Source organism: Myripristis murdjan, chromosome 22, assembly GCF_902150065.1.
Source record: "Myripristis murdjan chromosome 22, fMyrMur1.1, whole genome shotgun sequence".
NCBI classification, from domain to species: Eukaryota; Metazoa; Chordata; class Actinopteri; order Holocentriformes; family Holocentridae; genus Myripristis; species Myripristis murdjan.
In genome coordinates, this window is record NC_044001.1 from 27,068,264 (window position 1) to 27,093,565 (window position 25,302).

Genomic DNA, 25,302 nt, shown 5'->3' on the forward strand with positions numbered 1-25,302 from the left:
TTTACATCGCTGTGGAGGAATTTTGGCCCACTCTTCTTTACAGAAATGTTTTAATTCAGCTAAATTGGAATTTTTTTTGGTAGGCCAGCCACTCCTGGGAAGGTTCACCACTGTTCCAAGTTTTCTCCATTTGTGGATAATGGCTCTCAGTGTGGTTCACTGGAGTCAGAAAGCCTTAGAAGTGGCTTTGTAACCCTTTCCAGACTGATAGATGTTAATTAATTTGTTTCTCATCTGTTCTTGAATTTCTTTAGATCGCAGCATGATGTGTTGCTTTTTGAGATCTTTTATCCTACTTCACTTTGTCAGACAGGTTATATTTTAGTGATTTCTTGATTCAACAGGTCTGGCAGTAATCAGGCCTGGGTGTGGCTTGTGAAATTGAACTCAGCTTTCCAAACAAATGTGGTCAATCACAGTTTATTCATGATTTAACAAGGGCCAGGTAGGTTTTGATAGCCTTTTCCCCTTAATAAATGAAATAATAATTTAAAATAATTTAAAAACTGTATTTTATATTTACTCTGGTTATCTTTGTCTAATATCAAAGTTTGTTTGATGATCTGAAACATTTAAGTGTGACAAATACGCAAAAAAATAAGAAATCAGGAAGGGGGCAAATACTTTTTCACAGCACTGTATACTTTGCATGTCTTACATAGTCAATCAGGTAATAAAGCAATAAAAAACTTTCCAGAAACAGACCTAGTCATAAATTCCAGAAAAGTAACTGATCACCTCTAAATGAGATAAGCTGGTAGAGCAGGGGTGTCAAACTCGTGCCATGGAGGGCCGAAAGGCTGCAGGTTTTCATTCCAACCAACAACTCCACCAGGTGATTTCACTGATTAGTCCCGCCTCTCTGTTTGGAGGTAGGGTGATCAGTGAAATCACCTGGTGGAGTTGTTGGTTGGAATGAAAACCTGCAGCCTCTCGGCCCTCCATGGCACGAGTTTGACACCCCTGTGGTAGAGGGTCGGATCCATTGCAAATACCACCAGCTTAACTTTGAGGTCATACAAAGGCTAACACAATACATGATTTTAATGGTAAATTCCTTCACAATTAGCAGACGGTGGGCATGTCTGCAAAGGGGAGAGCTGTGGCTGCCCAGATAACTCATTTTCATTCAGATACCTGGAGGTCAGAGGTCAAGGGATGCCTTTGAAAATGACCATGCCACTTTTTTCCCCATCCAAAATATTGCTTAACTTTAAAGCAATATTTAACTGATGACCTGGCATAATCAATCCATTCCTTAAGTCATCTACTTTCGTAAGATACAGGTATCTCCACTCTAGCTGTAAAACTGAGTCCACTACAGCCTTTCAAGCCCTTCACTATAGTGGCCCGGCCACTATAGTGGGCCATAAGAGCGTTAAGGGGTTGGCTGTAATTATCTTATGAGTAAAACATCACATGAGGTGTATTTTTATTCTAAGATTGTAGCCATGGTAAATAAAGTAGATATATCTATTTAGTATATATACAGTGTATACTGTATATTGAGCATGGAGAGCCCTCAGGCATCATCAAGCAGTCAGTTTAGCGCAGTGTCTAATGTGCCCAATTTAATGCACAACATTACACACATGCAGTCACAGGCTCACCTTGCAGCTCCTTGTTTTTCCTGAAGTCCTCAAGGCACTGAAGGCTCCCTGGGTTCTCTAGTGCCAACTTGTTGTTGAGGTACAAAAACAGGAGGATCATGAGGATGATGAAGACTCCGACAGCCGTCAGAAACCCCAGCGCTTCTGGAGAGACTGCGGACAGAGGACACAGAGAAGAAAGTCATGAAAAACAGATTTTTTTACTTTAAAAATCACTATAGCTTTGTCAAATTGACTGTGATACCTTGGTGTAATTACTGTAAACAAATGAGACCATCTGAAATGGATAATGTAAATACAGAGCAGATGGCAGTAGAGACTGCTGGTTTTATTTTTTCATGGTAACTAAATTACAGTCTAAAAATGAATGCATTAATTTATTGATATTAAAATGCTATGCCTCACACCTAAAATTGATAACTTTTTTGTGCAATATGTTGAGCAGCAGGTGAGATTAAAATGCATGGTTTGGTTTCCAGCGGTGACAGAAAGAGTGGAAACAGCCCGCCTCGCCTCCTCTCTGCTAACATCACATCAAGAGGGACGTGATAGGCTGAGGCAGGTGGATTGAGAGGCTGCTGGAGGCACAGTGGATGAGAGAGGGATGAGAGGAGTGAGAGAAAGAGAGAGAGAAGTGTCGCCGTGGAGACACAACCTGTTGGTTGCCATGGCTCCAAGTTCAGGTGCAGAGACACTCTAGACACACCGGCAGATCACATTAAACACAAAACTCATTTCCACAGATTAATAGATTTAGTTTGGAAAAAAAAAAAAATAGCAATCTGTAAGATGTAAGAATTAAGGCCAAGTGAAAACTTAAGAAATGTGTTCTGAGATTAATCTCACAATTCTAACTTTATTCACAGAACTGTGGCTCCTTTCCTATCTAATCTCAGAATTTGACTTTTTTCCTCTCAAAACGCTCACTTCATTCTGAGAATTCAGACTTTTTTTCTTAGAATTCTGAGATTAGTTCAGAAGTCATTTTTTTCCTGTAGTTAAACACTGAAAAGGTAGCCTATAATCTGACTGACTTTTGCCCCATATGGTCTTCTAACACCTCCAATGAGGTGTGACTGTCCAGGAAAATGTAGCCAGAGGGTCAAATTCTGTCTGGCCTTGCACCAGCTTAGCTATCAATATCTTTTTTTTTTTTTTTTTTTTTCCTGCAGTGGTGGCAGAATGGATCAACCCAGCAACATGAGGACATTCAGATGGGCTTTATCTCTGTCAGACACTACTCAGTGCAACCAAAAGACAGCAGAATGAAACACAGATTGACTTTGGTGTAACATTTTCACCTCTCAGCACACAAACCTCTAATCAACCTCCATTCCTTGAGATCTGCCGCCAATCAGGAAATTAATTAGATACTTTACAAAGCCAGAACAATTTGTTGTAATCTGGGACGGAGAATGAAAGAATTTTATATGACTCTTTTGTGCCAACAGCAAGCCCCCAGAGCAAAACAAATATTGGCTGTTGACTATTCCCAAACTATTAGATACAAAAGAGGTGTACACACATCATCACATGAATTGCCAAAATCTGACAAATCATTCCACCATATCAACAGGGAAATGACTTGGTAACACATTGCACATTCTCACGCTTTTACATCCCATTTCGACTGAAACACTAGTCACATTAGAGCCACATTAGTGTATCATGGGACAAAATGACAAATGCTATTTCCCTTTTCTCTGTGTGTGCAGATAAAACAAGAGACGATCAATGCACATGCACAAAAATGACGTATGTGCACCTTTTCACATCATGGAATAATAATAGAAAAGTACAAGTGCAAGTACAATAAGCTTCAATTATTTCCGAGACAAAGTGCCTTTTTGAGCATTCCTGTGACCATAGAAAGATCATGCAGAGATAAAAGAAATAAAATAGCAGCTAAGAGGAGAAGGAGAGCAGATTTTTTTTTTTTTAGAGCAATTAGAGGTAAGAGGAGAGGAGATAGACGTTTCACTCCTCAAACTCTCACCAAGCTACTTTACCACCATGAATGAAGCCCTATATCCATGTTGTTCATGTGTAATTAAGCCAAATGACTGCCTCAGCACGGCTGTAAGATAATGACAGACTTTGGCAAGAAAGTGTATTTACAGGTCATCGGATTTTCTGGCTGTTGTTTGTGATGTTAATTCCTTGAAAACCAGGAGCCTGTGGGTGGGTTACTTCAAATTACTTCATTGTAATTTGATTTTAAATATATGATTACAATACATATATAATACTTTTGTCAATTTTCTGCTAATTCTTTGCTATTTTTTTTTATTTTTGTGTACTTATTATTGTATTTTTTTCAGTAATTTTGTGGCAATTCTACGTTAAGTTTCTTGCAATTTTTTGTCTCATTTTTGGGGTTAAATTTGTGGTAGTTTTCTTGTTATTTCATTTTAAATATATAACAGTTTGAGAGTAATCAAGTGAATTGGCTCAGGTTTCAAAGGATTTGACTGTGTTATTCATAATGCCAAGAAACACCTCCTATGATTGACTGGACTCTCATGCACAGTGATCAACTTCACAGCCTGCAATTTTGCCAGTGTTCAGCCTTTTATGGTGTGTGTTTATTATTTTCTTGTCAAGACTGAATTACGCCAAATGGGAAACTAAATATTAAACCAGAGAATTTGTGGATAATTTACTTGTCCACAAGTCTGAAGAAAAAAAAATGCCCCAAAAAAAAAAAAAAAAAAATCCATCGTCAGTTGTCATAAACAAATCACACACTGGTAATGAAGACATGAATAAATCACAGAATAACAGTGGATTTGGGAAATAGAAAGTAAAGTGTGGCGCAGTGTGAGCTCAGTGAACAAACTTCAGCTTAAAGCCTTGCAAAGTGGATTATCATCACACAGAGATACACACAGAGGCTTGTCCACCTTTAAACATAACTAAGTGCTCCATTATGAGAACAAACAGCTGTCCTATATGCCTTAAATTGTTACATATCATCATCATATGTGACCTTTTCACACTTCTAATGCCAGCCTCCACTCAAGTGCTGCCTCCCACCACTGACTCCCGTTACGTAACCTGTGACTTCCTACGTCTGGTCAATGTTTGACTTCACTTTTTTAATTCACACAGAGCATCCCATGTATTTCTGCTTCTATTTTCAATAATCGTGAGAGTGTCTCTCTCCACTGAAAGTGACTGGGCTGTAATGAGGCTGGATTACTGACAGTAGACCACACTGTTCTGTCACATGTTGTAGAGGTGGGAACAGGAGGCGTCATCCCATGGGAATGCCTGTCTGCTCACAGTGTAACAGCTTTTCACTGTTGACTGAATTATTCACAGCACAGATGGAATGGGATCCTGTTCTGTATAATTCCCCTACAGGCTCCGACAGAAAAATAATTGTCAGTGACAAATGCACTATAGGAAATTTACAGACAATTTGACTCTACATTTGACTCTTTGACTGACTGACACTGGTTTACTTTATTGACAAACTCTCCATTCAGGCTTCATTACTCATATTTCACTCCCTTTTACCACAGTCAAAGACTGACATGTTGCCACAGATTTGTATTTCTGTGGGTAAATGCTATGATATCAGTGCCAATTTCTGTGGGTAAATGCTATAATATCAGTGCCGTAATGCAATGCAGGCTTTACCATCTGATTCTGTTTGATTCCATGAAACTGAAACAAACTGCTCACTGCACAACTGATCCTCTGATCCTCCAGCATGTGGCGTTTAATCAATACGCAGGATATGATGTTACCATCCCTTGTGCCATAATCCAGGATGATTCATAGATCCATACAGGCCCGATTCAGAGTTTAAGTGAATGATAAACTACCACACAAATGAGCTCCACAGAAAACACTAGGCTATGCCATCATAAATCTACAGGATGGTCTGATAGGCAGCAACATTCACCAGCTGCCCGCTCTAACTTTCAGGCTGAGCGAGAGCAGAGAGCACACAGTCTATATCAGGCATTGTCAGAGTGTGGACTGCCATGACTTAGGGTGACATGATGAAATGCATGTGTTGCATTGGACAGGTTCCAATGCAGTTTTAACCCAACCAATGCTGTATTTTGCTTTGGCAAAACTGCAGCGCCTGGCTATGCTGTCAGGTTAGGAAGGCTTGAGCCTGTCCTGCAGCAACAAATGACCCCAGAGGCAGCTTATTATGAGCTAGGGATATGTTTTAAAGCGACCTCTAGTGGTCCTGTAAAGAATGACACTGTGATGTCGTTAGCTAGTAGTAGCTAGCTAGCTTAGTTGATCAGGAAACAGTCCTTTGGGTCGTATTAGAGACGCTCCTGTTAGTCTTGTTAGAGGGTAGGAACAAAAAACGTATGTGGTCTTACAGGTTGGAGGACTTGTTGGTGTGATTACTAGACATTGCATGACTCAAGAGATGCCTACTCGTGAGACAGATTACGTCATCATTGCAGACACGTTAATCGGTTAGGAAGATGGAGGAGGTGGGGTCATCGTGCAAGAAAAGGAAGTTCCAGGAGAAATGGAACAGCACTTACTTGTTGTGCATCATGGGTCAGATAAAGTGATAATACTATGGGCAAGGAGCGCACAAGTAAGCTTGAACAATGACTACGTTTACATGCACACCATATTCCGGTTCGGGTCAATATTCCGGCTAAGGTAACTGCGCCGCGGCAACTGGAATATTCTGTTTACATGTTACTTGGCATGCCACCGTGTTTCGGTGTATTCCACTCTCTGACGTAATGCGACACTCAGCCACGGGGGGCAGCAGCACGCGTATACGCGTCTGGTCTGCCGGAAAAACAGATGAAGAAGTCTTCTTCCTCGTCTTCTTCTTCTTCTTCTTCTTCTTCTTCTGTCGCTATTTCTATGTTTTCTCCCATCGATATCCTCCGTGATATTTAAGTCTTTCATCAGCTGAAGGCAGACTGCAGTCTCCTGGCTCTTGCTGCTGTTCGCCATGCCATTTTCCCCGCTTGCAGGTAACCATAGCAACAAAGACGCCACAGAATTCCTTGTGAGTTGAGCATGCGCAGTCGTGACTGAATATTCCGATTCGGGGAGTTTTCCGACTAAGGTGTTTACATGCCCCAATATTCCGGTTGGAACAGGAGTATTCCAGGGGTCTTATTCGGAATTCTCTCCAACCGGAATATGACCTTAATCGGGTTCGGTGTGTGTTTACATGACACGTGCGCAACCGGAATATTGCGAATATTCCAGTTTATACAGGAATAAGGTCTGCATGTAAACGTGCTCAATTGACATATGCCTGCCTGACATATGCCTGTTCTAAGCCGAATATTGTGCCATGTAAACACCTTAATCGAAAAATGCCCCGTACTGGAATATTCGGTTACGTCTGCGCATGCTCGATTCACAATGAATCCTAGGGCATCTTTGTTGCTATGGTTACCTGGTTACCTGCGAGTATATCGATGGGAGAAAACTCAGAAATAGCGTGAGCTTCTTCATTTTCTTCTTCTTCTGTATTTCCAGCAGACCAGACGTCTATATGTGTACTGCTGCCCCCCGCGGCTGAGTGTCGCATTGTGTAACAGCGTGGAACACGCCGAAACACGGGAATATGCCAAGTAACATGTAAACGGAATATTCCAGTTGCCGCAGCGCATATAAACACCTTATTCGGTAAATTATCTTAACCGAAATATTGACCCGAATCGGAATATGGTGTGCATGTAAATGTAGTCATTAACTACAAATTGTAGTTTATTTTACATCACTGACTGACAACCGTTTCAAAAGCAATTGTAAACATGCACCTTTGGCAGTAAAATATCTACAAATGTTTTCTCCTCCAGAAAACACAATATACAATAGACAATATTTCTCACATGACTTTTAGTCTAGAAAAGGCTATTAAAGAAAAGATCTGTCTTGGTCTGTTTTTGGTCTGATCTGTTTTCTTAGGCGGCCCTCAATCCACTGTTGGGTCCCTAAATTGGCCTTCAGTCATCAAAACTTTGGGAAGCTCTGGTTCATATAGATAAAGACATTCCATATACCAGAATATGAGGCAACGTTGAGTGCTAAAACTGGAGTAAAATGAACAGGGGTCAATGGTGCTTTCAGCTCTCCAAATGATATGTTACTGTGCATTGGTAAAAATGGCCAGACAGTGATTAAGAAGATACATCTTTCTATGTTCTTAGAGGAATGAAATCTGGAACTCTTTAGGAGAGAAAAATATTTTTTTCCTCCGGTTATGTAACCAGTTAACGCCACACAGCATCAGTGCGAGTAGCCATCTTCTGCAACTGCGATCATTTTACAACCATTCATTAATTTCACATTAACTTCTAATTATGCCTTCACCTGATGTGTTTCGTCTGACAGAATCGACCCCTGGTGCATCTTCCCCCTCGGTGGGCTTTGTTTGAGTATTGAGAAAATCCTAATCAAACCTTGGTGAGTACCAAATAAATAAATAAATAAAGTCCATTTGACAGAGCTGGTCTTGGGTCAGTTCCAAGCAAACTCTACAGCAGTTCATTTTAAGTGGAGAAAGATAACCTCACCAACACATGACTGCATTAATGGCAATGTTTCACTGGCTCCTCATCATTCAGATTTGAATGATCCCACTTTCATGGGCTTTTGGCAGGCTTCTCTAGAGCTGTTGGCATTGCTTCCTCATTTATGTATAAACCTTCAATTTAGTAAGCAACCTTTTTGCACAGTGAAGTGTAGCTGTCATGGTCGCCATATCATGCATATATATAGATATAGATATAAAGTTTGAGCCAAATCATGTTTATGCGCTCTAGGCACCCAGAGAAACCTGTTATTCTGGTGTTTTGCACTGTTGTGTCATTGAAGCTTTTCTTTTTAATGTGACAGCCACTGCACAATTACATTAAAGGAAACTGCCCCCTCTAATGTTAAGGAGTCAGGTTGGACTAAACTCAGTGGTGTAGAATTCTCCTCTTTTGGTGTTGTTTTCCCTCTTGCTCTACAGCAGGATCCAGGAATAAGCTGCTTCTTCCAAGTGAATTTCATTGGCTTCAGAGGAAATTTCAGTGCATCTTGAGCACTCTTTTGGCATACCTGGGTAAGATGAACTATTATAAAAATAATAATAATGGAGCTTTGCTTGTTTCCATGTAAAAATTAAAAAAGTTCAGGCACTTGATGTCTTGATTTACTGGATAATCCAAAATAACATGTTGTGAATAAAAGAGAAAAAGGGTAGAAAAATAGGGCAATGAAGTAAATATGAGAACAGAACAGAGGAAGATGATATGTTAAGCATAACTGATAGTTATGACTCGTAAGTGTTTATGATGTCCTCCTGTTGTCTGGAGGTGGGGAAACAGAACTCAACTGCTATTACAGCACACACACACACACACACACACACACACAAATGTTCTCTTCTTGCTAATACCCCTTATCTGAGCAAATCTCTAGAATAACAGATAGCTTGGGTGTTCTTAGGTTGGCTCATTTTGTTGATGTCACCCAACACAAAGCCATGAAAAGAGAGAGGAAGAGCGCTCATATCTGTGTGTTAGCAGAGCTGGAAGATGACTCACATGCAGATAAACACAGCAACAGACGAGAACACAATCATAACAGAACAATAACGGAAAGGGAAACAAAACGCAAGTCTGAGTTTGCGTTTGGCAGACTGCAAGAACTTTAACTCTTTGAAACCCAGGAGCCCACAGGTGGCCCTTTATTTTGAAAGGTGTGTTGAAAGGGGTGTTGAAATAACCCTAACCCTAACATATATATCGGTATAATATTTTCATACTATTGCCTATTTTCTGTTGATTTTTTGTCATATTTTTCTCTGGATTTTTCTCGCAGTTTCTTTTTTATTTTCTGTTTTTATCTTTATTCATTCTTTATTTTTATGGGAATTTTCTTGTAATTTAAAGCTGCATTAAGTGATTTCTGACCACAAGAGGGTGTTGAGAACTCAGACTTGTAAACAGAGTCAGAGTCAGTTCACGGTAGCTTGGTCGTACAAAGCCGAAAGTTAAGGATTACTGTGTCTCTGACCTTCAGTTTGGAAAAATGTGTTGGAGCTGCGGACTTTCAGCGACAAGGTAAAGAACTGATTTGAATGAAGTTTTCCTGTGGCTGCAGTGCCGATTGCAGCAACAGAGGCTCTCACACAACTGATCTGAAATTTGGACGACTATCCGCCGAAAGTGGAGTTTCAGAGACACTTTGAATGAAGCTGAAGAGGCGAGGGGGTGAAGAGGGAGGAGGAGCGCTGGTTTTAGACTGTAGGTGGAGGAGTGGGTGGCTCTCCATTCTGGGCTGAAATTAGACAACAAAGAGAGAAAAGAGGTGAAAAACAGCAAAATGGCTGTTCCTAGTAACTTGATAGTGGTTTACATAGGTGTACGAAAGTGCAGGTTTAATTTCAAATACATACTGTTTTTTGAAAGAAAACAAGCGAATTTCCTCAGGTTTCAAAGGGTTAAAGTCAGTGTTAATTTCCTCAATGAAGATGATGACGAAAAATGTTAGTCAACGACTTTTTTTCCATAACGAAGACAGGCTGAGACGAGCTAAAAATAGATCATAGATAATAACAACTATGACGACGTGTATGTTTGCTTTTCATTAATGAGATGAAATGGGACGAAAATGTTATTAGTAAACTATCTAACATTCAAAATATAACCTTGCAGTGTGCCGCCCTGTCATTGGTTGAAGTTCAATGTGCCGCCCTGTCATTGGTTGAACTGGCTGAATGAGGGCAGCGCTGCCGACCCTGATCCCCAGCCACAGCCACGCAGCAACACAGAATTCACTCTGATCCAAACATCAGTCCAATCAAGCTCGGACTGGAGTTCAGACTGAAGTGCATCTAAAATCACCTCTGTGTGCCTGATGAAAAGTTACTGTGTTGATTTCATTTTAAAAATCACAAAAATGCATTTGAGTAAAACAAGACTAAAACTTCTATAGAATTTGTCGACTAAAACTAGGCAAAAACTAACAATAATTCAGATGACTAAAATGGGATGAAAATGAATATGCATTTTAGACATAAGACTAAATCAAAATCAGCTGGCAAAATCAACAGTGGTTAAAGTTACACAAAGCATGACTTTTATGCAAAACAAGACTATATTATTAGGCTAAATCACAAATTTGTCCTGCAACAGAGAAGCTCACACCCCACACTTCTCCCTGATTAAGTCACTGTACACACCATACCAAATTCTGGTGATGTATTAATCTCCAGAAAATGAAGAAGAGGAAATTAAGGTTGGAGGAGTGCCCAGTTTATTGAAATTATGGTTACTAATTTCTGAAAAATGAAGTCGTCCTCATACTAACACGTGGGGCCATCAAGATGTGAGGCCACCTAGCACAGTTTCAAACGACCATAAAATATATATTTTTCTCAGTGACACACACATATGTCAAATTTTATTTCTTTAGTGTTAGTTAGTTGCCGTGTGGGTATACTGTACCACCATTACAAATCCTGATCGATTTTAAAGACACACAAATATATTTTACAAAACTGGAATTTGCCACAGTACAGCAGCTCCTAAAGAGTGGTAACATGACAGAATGCACAAGCTTCCCTCCAGCACTCAACCCAGCGAAGGAGCTGATCAAGGGCATCAGAGTGGTTTGTGGGTGGGGAAAGGCAGACAGGAAGATCTCCCACCCAGCAGAAAGTAATATAGAACTACCACAGTCCCCTGTGTAAACAGTCTTTATGAATACCTGAAATGAGTTATGATGGAAACAGATGATGGCAGTCAAAAACGTGTACTGTTGAGGGGAAACTGTCAGCCAACAGATTTGATGAAAGCTCTGACAGTGTGTAAAGTCCAAAAATATCAAAGAAGTCTGAATAAAAACCTCCTCAGCCCCTGTAGGTCTCATCGATGGGTTCATCATTAAAAATGGGAGCTATGCAGCCAAGCTTTGTTCAAATCTATAGAATTTATTTGAAATTCTAATGGAGGTCCGCAGATTTCCAAAGATACCATATATGTCCTGCTGAATTACATGGAAATGTGTATAATATAATGCACAAGACATCTGCATATTCTATATTTGACGTGATAGTGCAGATACTAAAACAATGGCAGCAAAGCCTAAAGACAGAAAAAAAAAAAAAAAAAACCACGGCCATTGACTGCTGTGAGACAGTACAGTCTTTTGGCCATCAGGGGCAGCGCTGAGCAGTTGCTAAACTGAGATCACTACACAGGGCTTTATGCTATAAAGTAATCACTAAATTTGATTCAAAATATTTAACAGTAACTGAACTAGTACATAATCTTGAAAATCCAACTTTGAAACTACTTAAGGGGAAATTTAAAAGTTCAAAAAGAAGCACCTCAGTTTGTAAGTAGTCTCAAACATGTGAGACTTAAACCATGAAAGTCCAGTCACTGAACACAGCTCTGGAGCAAAATGCCCTTTCCTTTGCAAAGATGAACGGGACACTGCTCAACAAGAAGAAAGCCTGCAGAATGCAAAAATGTGTGCACAGCTCATCATGAAAATTACATCTTGAACTGACCGAGCAGAAGTAGCAGGTGCTCTCTGTTATTAAAGAAACTACTTCTATTTAAAGTTGAAACAACTTGTGGTTGTTTGTGCTGGGTGCACTTGGGTGCACTGAAATCAAACCGTGATATCAAAACATCTTAAGTCATTCATATTTACTGGCAATTCAAATTCAAAGCATGAAATATTATGGAAAATGAGCGTTTTGCTTCGATTAATGAAGAGCATGTTTATCATATCATAAATATAATCAAGGAAACCAAGAGCCAGCATGCTTACTAACTAAACAAAAAGATTAATCTTATACTGCATGCAGCCTGTAGGCAGATATAAACTATGGCTCATTTTTTAACTCACGGGAACTTTTTAAGTCAGAGTGGAGTAAATTAGGCAAAATTAATGATGTTTAGAGCCAGTTTCCATTGCCAAGGTTTGCTACATCCAAATCCACTATGCTGTCATCCTTTCTGGCTGACTGTGACTTCCGATGTGCTTTGGAGTGGTTTGGGATGACGGTCAGTGCTTCCAAATTTGAGGGTTCTGTCCCAAAAAAAAAAGATGGCCTGTCCCATTGAGCTGGGAAGTGAGCAGCTTCCCAAATAGAGGAGTTCAGCTACGTCGGGGTCTTACTCACAAGTAGCAGATCATGAGATTGTAAAGCAATGCTGGCACTGCATTGGACCGTGGTGATAAAGAGAGAGCTGAGCCACAAAGCAAAGCTCTTCATTCTGACCCTCACCTGTGGTCATGAGCTCTGGGTATTGACTGCAAACCAAAGTGGATACAAGCTGCAAAAATTTAATTTCTCCACAGGGTGACTGGCCTCGCTTTTTGTGATAGCATATGGTGCTCAGTGATCTGAGAGGCTTCAGGTGCCCCTCCACATTTAGAGGCGCCGGTCCTTACCATGTGAAATGGTGCTGGAACATGGTTAGGATGGTGTTCCCAAGCAAACACACACAAATTTCAAGCTGCTGAATGTCAGGACTTGTTCAGTCAGTTTGGAATAACATTGGCATTGCGAACTAACCCAGTCTCCTAAAACTTACATTTTCTTACAAATAAACTGCATTCTCAATTACATTTTGAGGATTTTTTTTTTTTTTTAGGTTTGTTTCTTATGCATCACAAATACTAATTAACATATTTTGTATATCATGTCAGGCAGCATTTTAGCCAGGTATATTACCGTTAGACTCCAAATTGGGTTAGGGAAAAGTTAGGTTTCGGCATAAAACCACTTGGTTAAAGGAGCAAAAACCTCCACCAGGTGATTTCACTGATTAGTCCCTCCTCTCTGCTTGAAAGTGAGGCAATCAGTGAAATCACCTGGTGGAGTTTTTGGTTGGAATGAAAACCTGCAGACTCTTGGCCCTCCATGGCACAGGGTTGCCTCCCCCAGGGTTAAGTAAATGGTTAAGTTTAGGGAAAAGTTTTGGTTGTGGCTTGGCTGTAGTTTTGGCATAAAAACCACTCGGTTATGGTAAGTGAGCATCACTGTTGTGTTACATTGGTCTGATCACCTGGATCAAAGTCTGTTGTTTGACTCGTCTGTCAGTCCACCTTCCTCCTGGTGTGAAGTGCAGACTAAATGATCATAAACATTCTTGTGATGTGTTACAAATGAACAAAATCCAATTTACAAAATGCATTCCCCTTCAAACATAATTAAGAATACAGTTTAGTTGTTGGTTAATTTTTAGGAGACAGGGCTCAACTAATCATCCATGGAACTAATCATCAGCATTTACATTTGTTGTTCAGGTAATCAACATGTGCTGTGTATAGCGAAGTTAGCCTTATTAGCAAGACACTGATACTACTGTCGCTTTCACTTTCAACCTCCATGATGCTCATAATATCTGGTAATTGTGCATTTACAGTACATACTGTTTGCTTTGTTTCCCATGGATGTAGCTTGACTTGGTACTTCTTGCAGCGCTTTTAAACATTCTAACTTTACATGCTATCATATGTTGTGGTCCAAAAAAAGCCTCTATGATAAATTAAATACTGCTAAGCTTGTAACTGAGTTCTTCATACAGTACATGCGTGGAATAACCACTAGATGGTAGTAAACATCATAAAATTACAGTGTTCCTTTAATTTCATCTGAATTTATACATATGGCACAGCCTACTGAGAAGAGACCCCAAGTCAGAGCCAGGACACACTGGAGGGACTACATGGATGGATGGAAAAATCAATCAATGCATAATGAAGCTGAACTAATAATACAGGTTGCTGAATTTGTCAGAGGCCTACAGCAGCATGTGTTCATGGATATTGTCCAGAAAAGAGGAAAAGTATGCAGACATATTCATATTTTTACAGTATGTGCATGCAGTGTAATGCCGCTCGTAGCTCTTATTCCTGTGCACAGCAAACACTTTCACTTTGCAAATGTTAAACAGTGTAAGGAATATTCAGCTTGTTGGCAGCCTGTCAGCCTAACATGCTGTCTGGACAAAATGCCCATTGTGCTGCATCAGAAATGCTGAGAGCTACCAAGCCAGTGAGACTTACTGCACCAAAACAAACTGTACATACAATAGAATATGCTTTCATAGTCATCTTAATAAAGGCACAACATTAAAAGTCAGCAGTTATTCTCCCAAAGTAAAAAACTGTATTACAATCAACAAAAATCAACACATTAGCCTCAGATTAGGTCTGTATATGACACTGACATTTTTTTTAAATTAATTTAGATCCTGATTCAGATTATGCAGGGGAAATGCAGCCATAAACATTAAGACAATAGGTAACACTTTACAATAAGAGTACAACAATTAACGTTAGTTAATGTTAGTAAATGTCGTAATGGTTAATTAACTGTTAGTTAATGATTATTATGGCATTTACTAATGTTAATAATATCTACAATAACCCTTAAACAACATATAAATTAATACCTTAGCATGAACAGCATTAGCACATGATTCTTAGGGTGTTTTCACACATACACTGTTTAGGTCGACCTAACTGTCTAGGCCGACCTAATTGGTGCGGTGCGAGTAGTGTGAACACAACTAGCCGCACCCGAGGTCGACCTAAACAGCCGTACCGAGAGCGGCTGGAAGGGGTGGTCTCGGAGCGGCGCACCAAGCCCTTTAGTGCGGTGCGGCGCACCAAACTAGTGGTGTGAACGCGCAGCGAACCCGGGTCGGCCCAAGCCCGGTGTACTCCACAAGTTTGGGCTCCAAACGCCCATTAAACGCCCACCCGAATAACCGCCAGGGCGATTATTTGCATTATGTTGAGGTGAACCCAAAATATGGCGATTCACCTTATTTTTGCAGAAGTAAACAGTTAGCCGCACAGTAACTGTGCGGCACTTCCGTTTTCTGTCAAAATAAGAGCTAGCTAACGTTACAAAAAGGGTCTACCGTAATCTTAAATCGACCGATCAACTCTTATTTTGACAGAAAACGGAAGTGTCGGAGGGAACGACTCGCAGCGCTAGCGGTTTGCACTGTTTGTATGTGCAGATATGTTTACCTTATGCCTTACAGTACTTTCTGCCTATGTTGCCGCCCTAGGCGAAATTACTGGCTTGCGCCCTTTCATGTTACTTCTTCAACCCCCCCGCCCCCGCGACACCAGCCGGCCGCGGCACCGGGGCAGCATCAGGCGAGCCGGCCGCTCACCTGTCAGATCCGGCAGACCAGACCGGGTGGGCGCGCCTGATGCCGACTGATGGTGCCCCGGTGCCGCAGCATGTGCGGGTCAATACGGTAGTCTAGAAAACTGGCGATTTTGTTTTTTCTCGTGCGTCCCCAAGTAGATTGCGACCCGGGCGGTTGCCCACACTGCCCGTAGCAAAAACCGTCCCTGACGTTAGGCATATCAGACGGCGTTGTTGTTGAGTCTCCATCGTTCACGTGTGTTTTGTTTACATCTTGAGGCTTCATTTCAACCTTCTTTTCCGGGTGGGATGGTGCTACACATGTCATTTTCGTCTGGTTGCCATGGATACATGACGCTCCATTCTGTAGAGCGGTGGACTTGGTGCGGCGATAAAAAGCATATGTGAAACCGAGCCGCTCCAGTTGAAAATTGATACATTGTATATTGGGTCGACCCAAATATGTCACTGGGTCGACCCAAATATGTGTGAAAACACCCTTAGACACATTAGTTAACGGTTAGTTAACTGTTACTTAATGTTTATTACCTGTTGCTTAATGTTTATTACCTGTTACTTAATGTTTATTATGGCATTAACTAACCTTAATTGTTGTACTCTTACTGTAAAGTGTTACCAGACAATATGCTACCTATTACATGCACTGCTGTTTAAACCTTTATTCAGCCCGGCATATTCATTTTGACTGAAGTCTTCATCAGTAAAGAAAAGAAGCAGACATCATGACACTGCTGCACAGAATGATTCTCTTCCCTTATATCTCACTTGTGGAAAGCAAAGTCCTCCACCCAGCTGGTTCAACATCGCCCAAGCCTGATAGAAAAGGTTTTGTCAAATCCTATGTATCCGAAAAAGCCTAAATGCCCTGTCTGGATTCTAAAGTTCTCACAAGTTTCCCAACATCCAGAAACATCTCATCTTTCCCTTGCAGATCCGTTCTGACCGTGTTTATGTGGTGAATATAGATCCCCAATCAGTGGTGACCTGAAGCTTGTTTTTAGTGCCTCTCACAAAAGTTACCCCGACAGCTAGTGGGTTTCTTCGATTACTCCAACTTGTAAGTAAGTGGGGCCACAACACAACTTCTTGCTAAAAATGTCAACTCAATAAATTTGTTCTACCAGATATAATCATCTCACTTATGTGTCTCCAGTTATGTGTGCCCTTAAAGCGATATAAAAAAAATATAACATGAATTTTTTTGGGGGGGTGGTTGGGTTTGCCTAAACAGGTGACCTATGTGTTGCCAGTTATGAAGCATTGGGCTTGGAAATGGGATAAATCCAATTTTTTACATGGAAAAGTGCAAAGGGATGCAAGTTAAAAGCAGAATGAGTAGGATTTTCTTTTTAAAAAAAAAAAAATAGTATAGACTCATACGAAAATATTCCCTGAGGATCACTTCTGAGCCACTAGAAGTGTGTGTTAGTGTGTGTATCTACAGAGACCCTGCCCCCTGCCTGGATTTTCTTGTTTTGCTCAGCTCAGGGCTCTTCTGGGCATTGGCTTTCAGGAAGTGGGTGTGTAGCTCCCAGCCAATCACAACACGATCAATTGCACAACATCCAATAGGAAGCTATGAAAATCACGGACACAGACCAAAAAAAGGCAATATAGTGAGGTGAAACAGTGAGCCGACAAAGTTTCTTCCACAACGAGAGTGAATCTGGGGTTGGCTTTCACCCAATGGTGAGCACTGAAGGAGAGGATGAGGATGAATAGCGACATGGTGTGGGCCCGTTTTCTATTGGTCAGGTAGGTGCTGACAGATCCCTTTTTTTTTTTTTTTTTTTTTTTTTTTTTCGAAAACTTGCTGTCAGGCCAACTTGGAGGGGAGGAGCCAACTTTGAATGTTGTGTCTGACAAAATGCTCATATATGACATCACACAGTAAACAATAAAACTTTTTCTCTGACTGGATTTTTGTTTGAAAGCACATTTAACTCCAATCCAGTGCTCTCTGCAGTCTTTATTGTTTCTATGGTATATCTGTAGCAGTGTATTCTTTTAATCTGATGAACACGACCTAGCACTAGCAGTGCTGATGACCAGTTGCAGATACTCTAGCTGATAGTAGTCCATGTCACTTGCAAGGGAAGGCATTCCACACAGATGTGGGAAGTTCCAACTTGGAAGTGGGAACACCCTACGGACAACAGAAAGCTCCATTCGGGGGTGTGAATGTCCTCTTGTTCTGTCCTGAAATGACCGTGACCATCAGCAGTTTTCTCCCTCCAGACTAAAATTTTGCTCAGTGTATAGCTGAATCTGAGCTGATTTAGCTGTTATCACACTGACCTGCTCAGTATTTCACTGCACCAACAGACCTTCCAAGGATTCTGTTCTCCAGCTCACCACCTTGGCCTCACCTTTTGACCGGCATTGGCTGCTCCAGGCTTGTGTCCAGTACACACACATACCCACACACTCATATAACCTCTGAAGACTGCTGGAGAGAACCTGTGTGTGCACTGGACAGCAGCACTCCCTGACACCGAGGGGCATGAAAGCTTAACAGTGAAATAACTGATGAAATATTCAACAAAAGCAATATGTCACAATGACAAAAACTTGGAAAATGGGGCTCAGGTTAAAAATGACCAGAATTATCCTTTGACTTTAAAGTAACTAAATCACAATGGCAAAAGCGGCCACATGGGTGAGTCATACTAAATTGAATGCCAAAGGGCAGTGTGTGTCAGCTGTAAAAGAGCTCTGAAAATCACCACTTTTGTGAGTTTTCAAAGCAAAATGAGCCTAAGTAGTTGGTACCCAAATTGCAGGAGCAAAAAGTGGAAAATTATTACATGCAGCAAGCAGAACAGTCATAACAACATATGCCCAAGATGGTCAATGCAATACAAACACTGTTCCCTCTTTTCCATCAATTCCAAGATGATAACACCCCATACTGCTGCACAAATTGAATGATTAAATCAAAAGCTTTCCATGTCCTCAATCACCAACATCATCCAGCCTGAGAGGCAGATTTCAGGCGGCCCTGTTCTTCTTAGATATGTGGTGTTTTCTTCACCCCTCCTGTTCTGCACCTACATAAATGCAGAACGTGCATTGTGTTTGGCCAATAGGCAGTGGGTCACAGAGAGTTGCACATGAGAGTTGCACATGAGACTCTTGAGGGTGTGTGAATGAATCAGGGCCAGTACACAGTGTGATGCACTGTCTGTCACAGCTGCGCAGACCTCATGTGGTCTCCCTGTCATAAACAAATGGGTGGCAAGCTCAGACAAAGATGAGACATAAAATCTAATTGGGGGGGTTAGAGTGGAAGCACATTGACTTAGGATGGAAAAAAAACTTTGAGATGACCAGGGCTGAATGGTGCTTGTTGTTGTTCCCCTAAAACCCCTTCCACAGGATGTGTTTCCTCAAGCCCATGGAACTGTATTGTAAATTCTAGTGGAGATCCCAAGGTCTCCAAAGACGTCAAATATGTTCTGCTGAATTCCAGGGAAATGTGTATAAAATGATGCACAAGACATAGAAATGGTAGATATTTTCTATTTGATTTGATGCTGCAGCCATAAAACAATGGCATCTTGGGTTTGAATATTTCATTCAACATAAGTGTGATGTAGCTTCAATGAATCTGCAACTAGAAGAACAGAAAATCTTTGTGATAATATGATACGATATGGGGAAAAAAGGTTTTGTCTAATTCTGAAGGGGAAACTTTAGGGAAAATCACAGTTTAAGGGTTTAAAATTCTGAATTAAATGGGCAATCAACAAATGGATCATTGCAGAATGAAAGAATTGATATCAAATCATTGTCATATGAATAAATGTCCATTTTTGTTCTCTCACCAGTTGATATTACACAATAGTGATTCAACACATACTTTGTCTGCTACGTATTCAGCACCAGATCTGACTGTGTAGTTGTGTATGCCAGAAAGTGAAGGCGAGGCCGTCTATTTTCTTCAAAGCAGAATACTTGTTTTGTCACTATCCTTGCTGCGGATTTATGCAGAATCATTGTTTTCATTTTTGCACGTCTCTCCTGTCTTTGTTGCATTCTGTCCACATGGAAACAGTTGCCACGCTGAATGTCAAAAAGCACCAACCATCTCGAAATCACAAAGACTCCCACACACTGTGCAGGCAGTCCTTAAGCACTCTCACCAGCCCTCACACACACGCCCACATATGTTCAGACAGCGCTCCTAAGCACGTTAAATACTGTACACGCACAGGCACAAGCACAAACACACACAAACCTCGAAACTCAGTCTCCACAAATCAAACCAAATTGCAATTACCCAGAAAAAAACATGCGATAACCTGAATTATGAAACACACAATTACACAACCAGAGCATTCAGCAGGTTGCTGAACACCGTTAAGTACTCTATGAACTTGTGGCTTTTTTGGATGAACAAAGAGAGTCATCTCCATCCAGAATATGAATATTTCCATGACAAGGAGAGGTGATGTAATTGCGCCTCTCAAAGAATGACCATTCCATCAAATCTGATGTGTTGTGTTCACAATGGTGCGGCTGCAGCACCGGCATGATCTACAAGAGAAACAAATCAAAAGCTAATCATGTCTGTTCACTATCTAATTAATACAATGATGTAAAAGTCTTTTTTATTGTAACTATGAATCTTAGCTGGAATACTTAAGGCAGCTCCCTGTATCCTCCCGTCATGTGCAAATTAATTTAGATAACATCAAACAAAGGAAGAACAGACTTCTGGGATGGTTATTAGTCTGCACAAATTCCTGTGATACAGTTATGTATGGTGACATAGGTTAGTGAATGATAAGGCAACACATACTCCTATATTTTAAGAGTCACATTTTCCTGTATGTATCAGTAAGGAAGTGTGTAAATGAGTAAGATGATGGAAGCAAGTTTACTAACTGATTAAAGTCCCCATGAAATGACCTCACATGACTTCTACTTCCTGTGAAATGAAGCATCTTAAACAGTGACATCATCCTGCACTAGTGGGTGTAACTTAAAATTTCAACCAATAAAACCTTCACGAATCTTTAAACATCCTCTCTCATCCACCTGTCACTTCAAATAAAACCATTTTCTCTCCCAAACTGAGATCCTGTTGGTTTGCACTTGTGAGTGATCCATTTAATTGCATGTTGATGCTCTGTGTTTGTCATTAGTTGCTTTGTGCTCCCCTGTGCTGCTAATCCACAACACCGTATTTCTATCTTTCCATTCATTTCCATACAGCTCCCAAAATTGCACTTTTAGCACATAAATGAATACAAACAAAGTGGATTATACCAATACAAAAAACAACAAGTCCCGGTACCCACTTTTTCTTCCTGTGAAATTACAAGTATTTGTGAAAGTACTATCAGGGTGTTGCTTCCTGGCACAAGGCTACCATGCAGACATTTCCTGCAGATTCTACCTGCCGGATCTACTTTTTGATTCATAGGAAATAGGAAAATAACAAGAAAAGAGACATCTAATTTCCTCAAAAAATGGGTACCAGGACCTGTTGCAGTCTATTGGCATGGTTTGTGTTCATTCATATGCTGAAAGTGTCATTTTGGGACCTGCTGAACTATGGAGGTGAATGGGAAGCCACAAATGCAGTGTTCTGGAGCACAGAGCAACTAATGAGGATATTTCACCAGCATGTGGTCTGCCAAAGTTCAGTTTGCTTTAAGTTGGAAACAGTAGGCACATAAAACAAAACAACTGATAGACTGGAAAAAGAAATGTAGTAGAAACAGAAGCAGCACAACACAAACACAGTGAGACAAGAAGACTAAGAACACAGAGCAGTATAAAAATGACAAATGCTGATGACTGAATAAGACGGAGGTGGAGTGTGAAGTGCTGTGCGGGGTCAAACGTCAGTCACCCTCCGCTCTGATCTGCCCTACCTTTTCTGACGCAGATCAGCTCATGTACTCCACAGTTACGCTCGCCACCTGGAAAGACAATGCATTTTTAATGAGCCACACTATGATGAGCGGGAATGAAAGACAAACAGCATGGACACTTGTTGAAATATGTGCACACATTTGGACAAACTGCCAGTTAAAGACAGGAACAACACAGATACAAGACACTGACAGGCAATATGCAGCATGGCAACAGTCTGATATGGGTGAGGCTAATGTGTCCGATGTACAACTGGATCCTTTTCAGATCGCAGCGGTTCATTTCAGACACACACAGCTGTCTGAAGTCATGATCAAATGGACAGCCAACAGTTTTAGCGGAGGTTTGTAGGCGTTGTTCATCCCACACCTGAGCAATTATTCACATTTCAAGTTCTCAGCCCACAGCTTTGCAATGAATGACTCATCTAGTCTCAGCATTTTAGCAGAGATACTGTCCATCAGCAGCGGAAGTAGTCAGAACTTTGTCCAGAGACCACAGCTTGGTCCCTCTAAAGGGCCAGTGAGGCACTAATGGGCAATAACCATAAAGCTTTAAGTGTTTATCTGATGTAATTGTAACTGGCCACAAGGTCCAACCAGTGTTGTAATGGCAGCTGATGACAGTTATTGTTTCCTTCATATGATTTGTGTTCTTCTGCAGGCGGAGCAGCTTTGCATGGAAAGGTGGAATCACAGACATTTGTTTTTAAGTGGCTTTGGCTACCACCCAGTGTATTCAAATCAGGCCAGTTATAGTCTGGCTAAGAGCGAGGGGTGTAATGCCTATCCACAACTGTGCAAGTATTTAAGTTGCTGCTATTCAGACTTAGACTGAGAGGCATACTGTATGTTAGATATGTCCTCATAGCACACAGGGTTATTCAAAAAGCTCTATGAGGATAAAAAACACTGACTTTGAATACTGTGTCCCTTAGACTTTTATCCAGGACAACAGCATACAAAGACAAACTAGACTTTGGGAAATTGACTGGGTAAAAACATGATATACTTAAAACAATATGGAGTGATTTAGGATGTATGGCACTTTTGTGCAAAAGAAATTAGCAGACACTTTTGTCTGAAGTGACTTACAGAAAGTGCATTTTGTCAACAGCAGTCAAACCAACCGTATATCATAGTCTTCATCAGCTTTCATCAGGAAATGCTGCATGCAAGTAGCATCTTCAAAACTGTGCAATTTAAACATTTTTTTTGCCACCTCGGTCCTCTCTGATGAGCTCAAACACACCGGTGGAAACTTTCTGATGGCTTCTTTTTGGACTTGTTTTAACTCTCATGCTAATTCATTTCCCTCAGTATTTTGTGGTTCAACACATCTCATATTTATGTATTTGGTCTTTATATGAATGCATGTGGTTTGGCACTCCAAACCCTCTGTATGTTGAGGGTTTGGAGTGCCAAGAAATTAGGTTACCAGTTGATTTAAGTGAGGATCAGAATCAGCATATGTTAATATGAAAGACAAACCTAGTAGTGGGGTGTCCTTGTAAAAAAAAAAAAAAAAATGACTGCATAAGTCAATCAGAAGCTCTGTGAATTCAAGCAGCATGTGTGCAACATGGTTCACGGTTGCTGAAATGATGCTGAAAGACTATCGCATCTTTCTGACAAAACCTACAACCTCTTTTTTCAACAGGAAAATAACTGGCTTACATTGATAAGAAGGATAAGTTGAGATGAACTGAATGAATGAATGAATGCCGGAACCTGCCTTTATGCTGCTTTGGATTTAAAAAAAAAAAAACTAATTATGTTACCTAAATATTTTAGCTTGAAAATACAAGGCCATTTTATACAGACAGAAATTCTTACATCTGCACTGAATCTGTCAGTGATGAGCTGCCTGTGGTGTGTGGAGAATTAAGAATCCATTTTCCTGTGAATAACTCTCAGCGAAAAGAGAGGCTCTCCACAGATCCTAGCACTCTTGGTACTCAAGAATGACTGGTGGCCATAATTGGCAGTTCAACCGACCATCAGACCAGCAAATCATGAGACAGACACATTACCACAAATCATTTTGCAACTCATACTGCGGTACTGAAGATTGCACAACATATAATCCCTCCATCTTCAAATATGACTTTTTGGTTAAAACAGCCTCCTTATATGTTCTGCCTCTGCGGCAAACAAAGTCATCAACAGAACTGATAAAGTACTGATAAAGTAAATGCTTCCTCAGGGACTATTTTCCACAATTTCAAGTCATCAAAACACAACAGTGCTGCTGCTTTTAGAAAAACTAAAGTGGATGGCTTTATTACAGTGATGGAGTACTGTTGTGAAGAAAGTTTGAAGTCTCTGGAAGTTCATTTTCAAATCGTAGCAGAATGAATGAAAACCAATAGTTGGATAAAAGGCAGGAAAAATGCTTGCTTTGAGAAAAGATTAGCAGAAACGTGAAGTTTATCCATTTTGTAGATGATATTACGGTAAGCATATATAATCACTGGTATCGTCCTTAAAGGCATTTAGCCAACGCTGTTATAGAGAGGCATTTTACTCTGAAATTACAATGGTTTTCTAAGCTAGACAGACTTCCAGACAGTGAAGAACATTACTCATGCATCTGAAAGCTCTCAGCTCTCCTACTGCCGCTGGGATCTACCCACTGGCTGCACCACAGATAGCGTTAATAATGATAGTGATCTACCTAGCAATCAGCAATATAGAGTGTAAGGCAAATCAACAATTTTTTCATTACTCTTTACATGCAAAAATGCCTGTAATCCAAAAAAAAAAAAAAAAAACAACAACACTGAATTATTGCTAGACAGACTGAATTGAATTGTCAAAGCTGCAACCAAGGACACAATATTATGAGAACTGACTAGACTCAAAATGCTGTAACTGTCTACCTGCAAAAGGACAATTTCATGTCTGCGCATACCTGTGTAAAGTGTATAAATCATTAAATATAGCTAACCCATCAAGCAATTGATTCAGGTAATGCAATAATTTCATCTAGGCTTGCATTTTGAAGGATTACTGCATTATGTCAGCAGTCTGCCTGGGTTGATTCCAGTTATAAATGTGGTGGTAAATTTCAGAATGCATTCAGATCTAACACAAATCTAATTCTATAATAAGACCATTACTTCTGTGGTGTAGGATGGTCTAATCAATATTCATCCATCTGAACAACTTTCTCTCAAAAGCCAGAAGCCAAAGAAAAACAGAGTTTTTGATATCATTTGAAAGCATGGGCTGCTCTATAGGCACTGAGTGGGAGATTCATTTTGTAGACCCAAATAATGTTGGTGTGAGTTTTTCTTACCAAATGAGAACAGTAGTGTAAGCAGATCAAATCCACAAAAAGTACCCTTATCCCGGGAAAATTGCCTTGGGTGCTTTCACCTTCCCCTTCTAATCAAATTCCTTCTCCTGAGCAACTCAAGATTTGACATCTTGATGAAATCAGAAATTCAAGTCATACTTCTCAAGCTTCTCACTGTGGGAGAGAGCAGTTCATGTTCATAAATATTTATCGGACTGTCCTAGACCCTTAGGATAACTGAGGTTGAAAGGATTCCAGTCACATTTGCAGCTTGCAGCACTGAGAAGAACAGTTTATTCTTGAAACCAACACATCCCCAAAACTGCAGCCATGTCAGCTAGAATGGAG

The 25,302-nt window shown here is 40.5% G+C and overlaps 1 protein-coding gene across 2 annotated transcripts in view; it reads right to left on the reverse strand.

Annotated features, from left to right (window-relative positions):
* Positions 1–25,302, reverse strand: part of syt14a (synaptotagmin XIVa) — a 64,442-nt gene that overhangs the window by 26,825 nt on the left and 12,315 nt on the right. For both annotated transcript variants that reach the window (XM_030044803.1, XM_030044802.1), the window contains exons 2-3: positions 21,654–21,701; positions 1,611–1,763 (exon numbers count right to left, since the gene is read on the reverse strand). In XM_030044803.1, coding sequence (XP_029900663.1) covers positions 1,611–1,710 — 100 coding nt within the window. In that variant the 5' untranslated portion in view covers positions 1,711–1,763; positions 21,654–21,701. The remainder of the gene's footprint in view (positions 1–1,610; positions 1,764–21,653; positions 21,702–25,302) is intronic.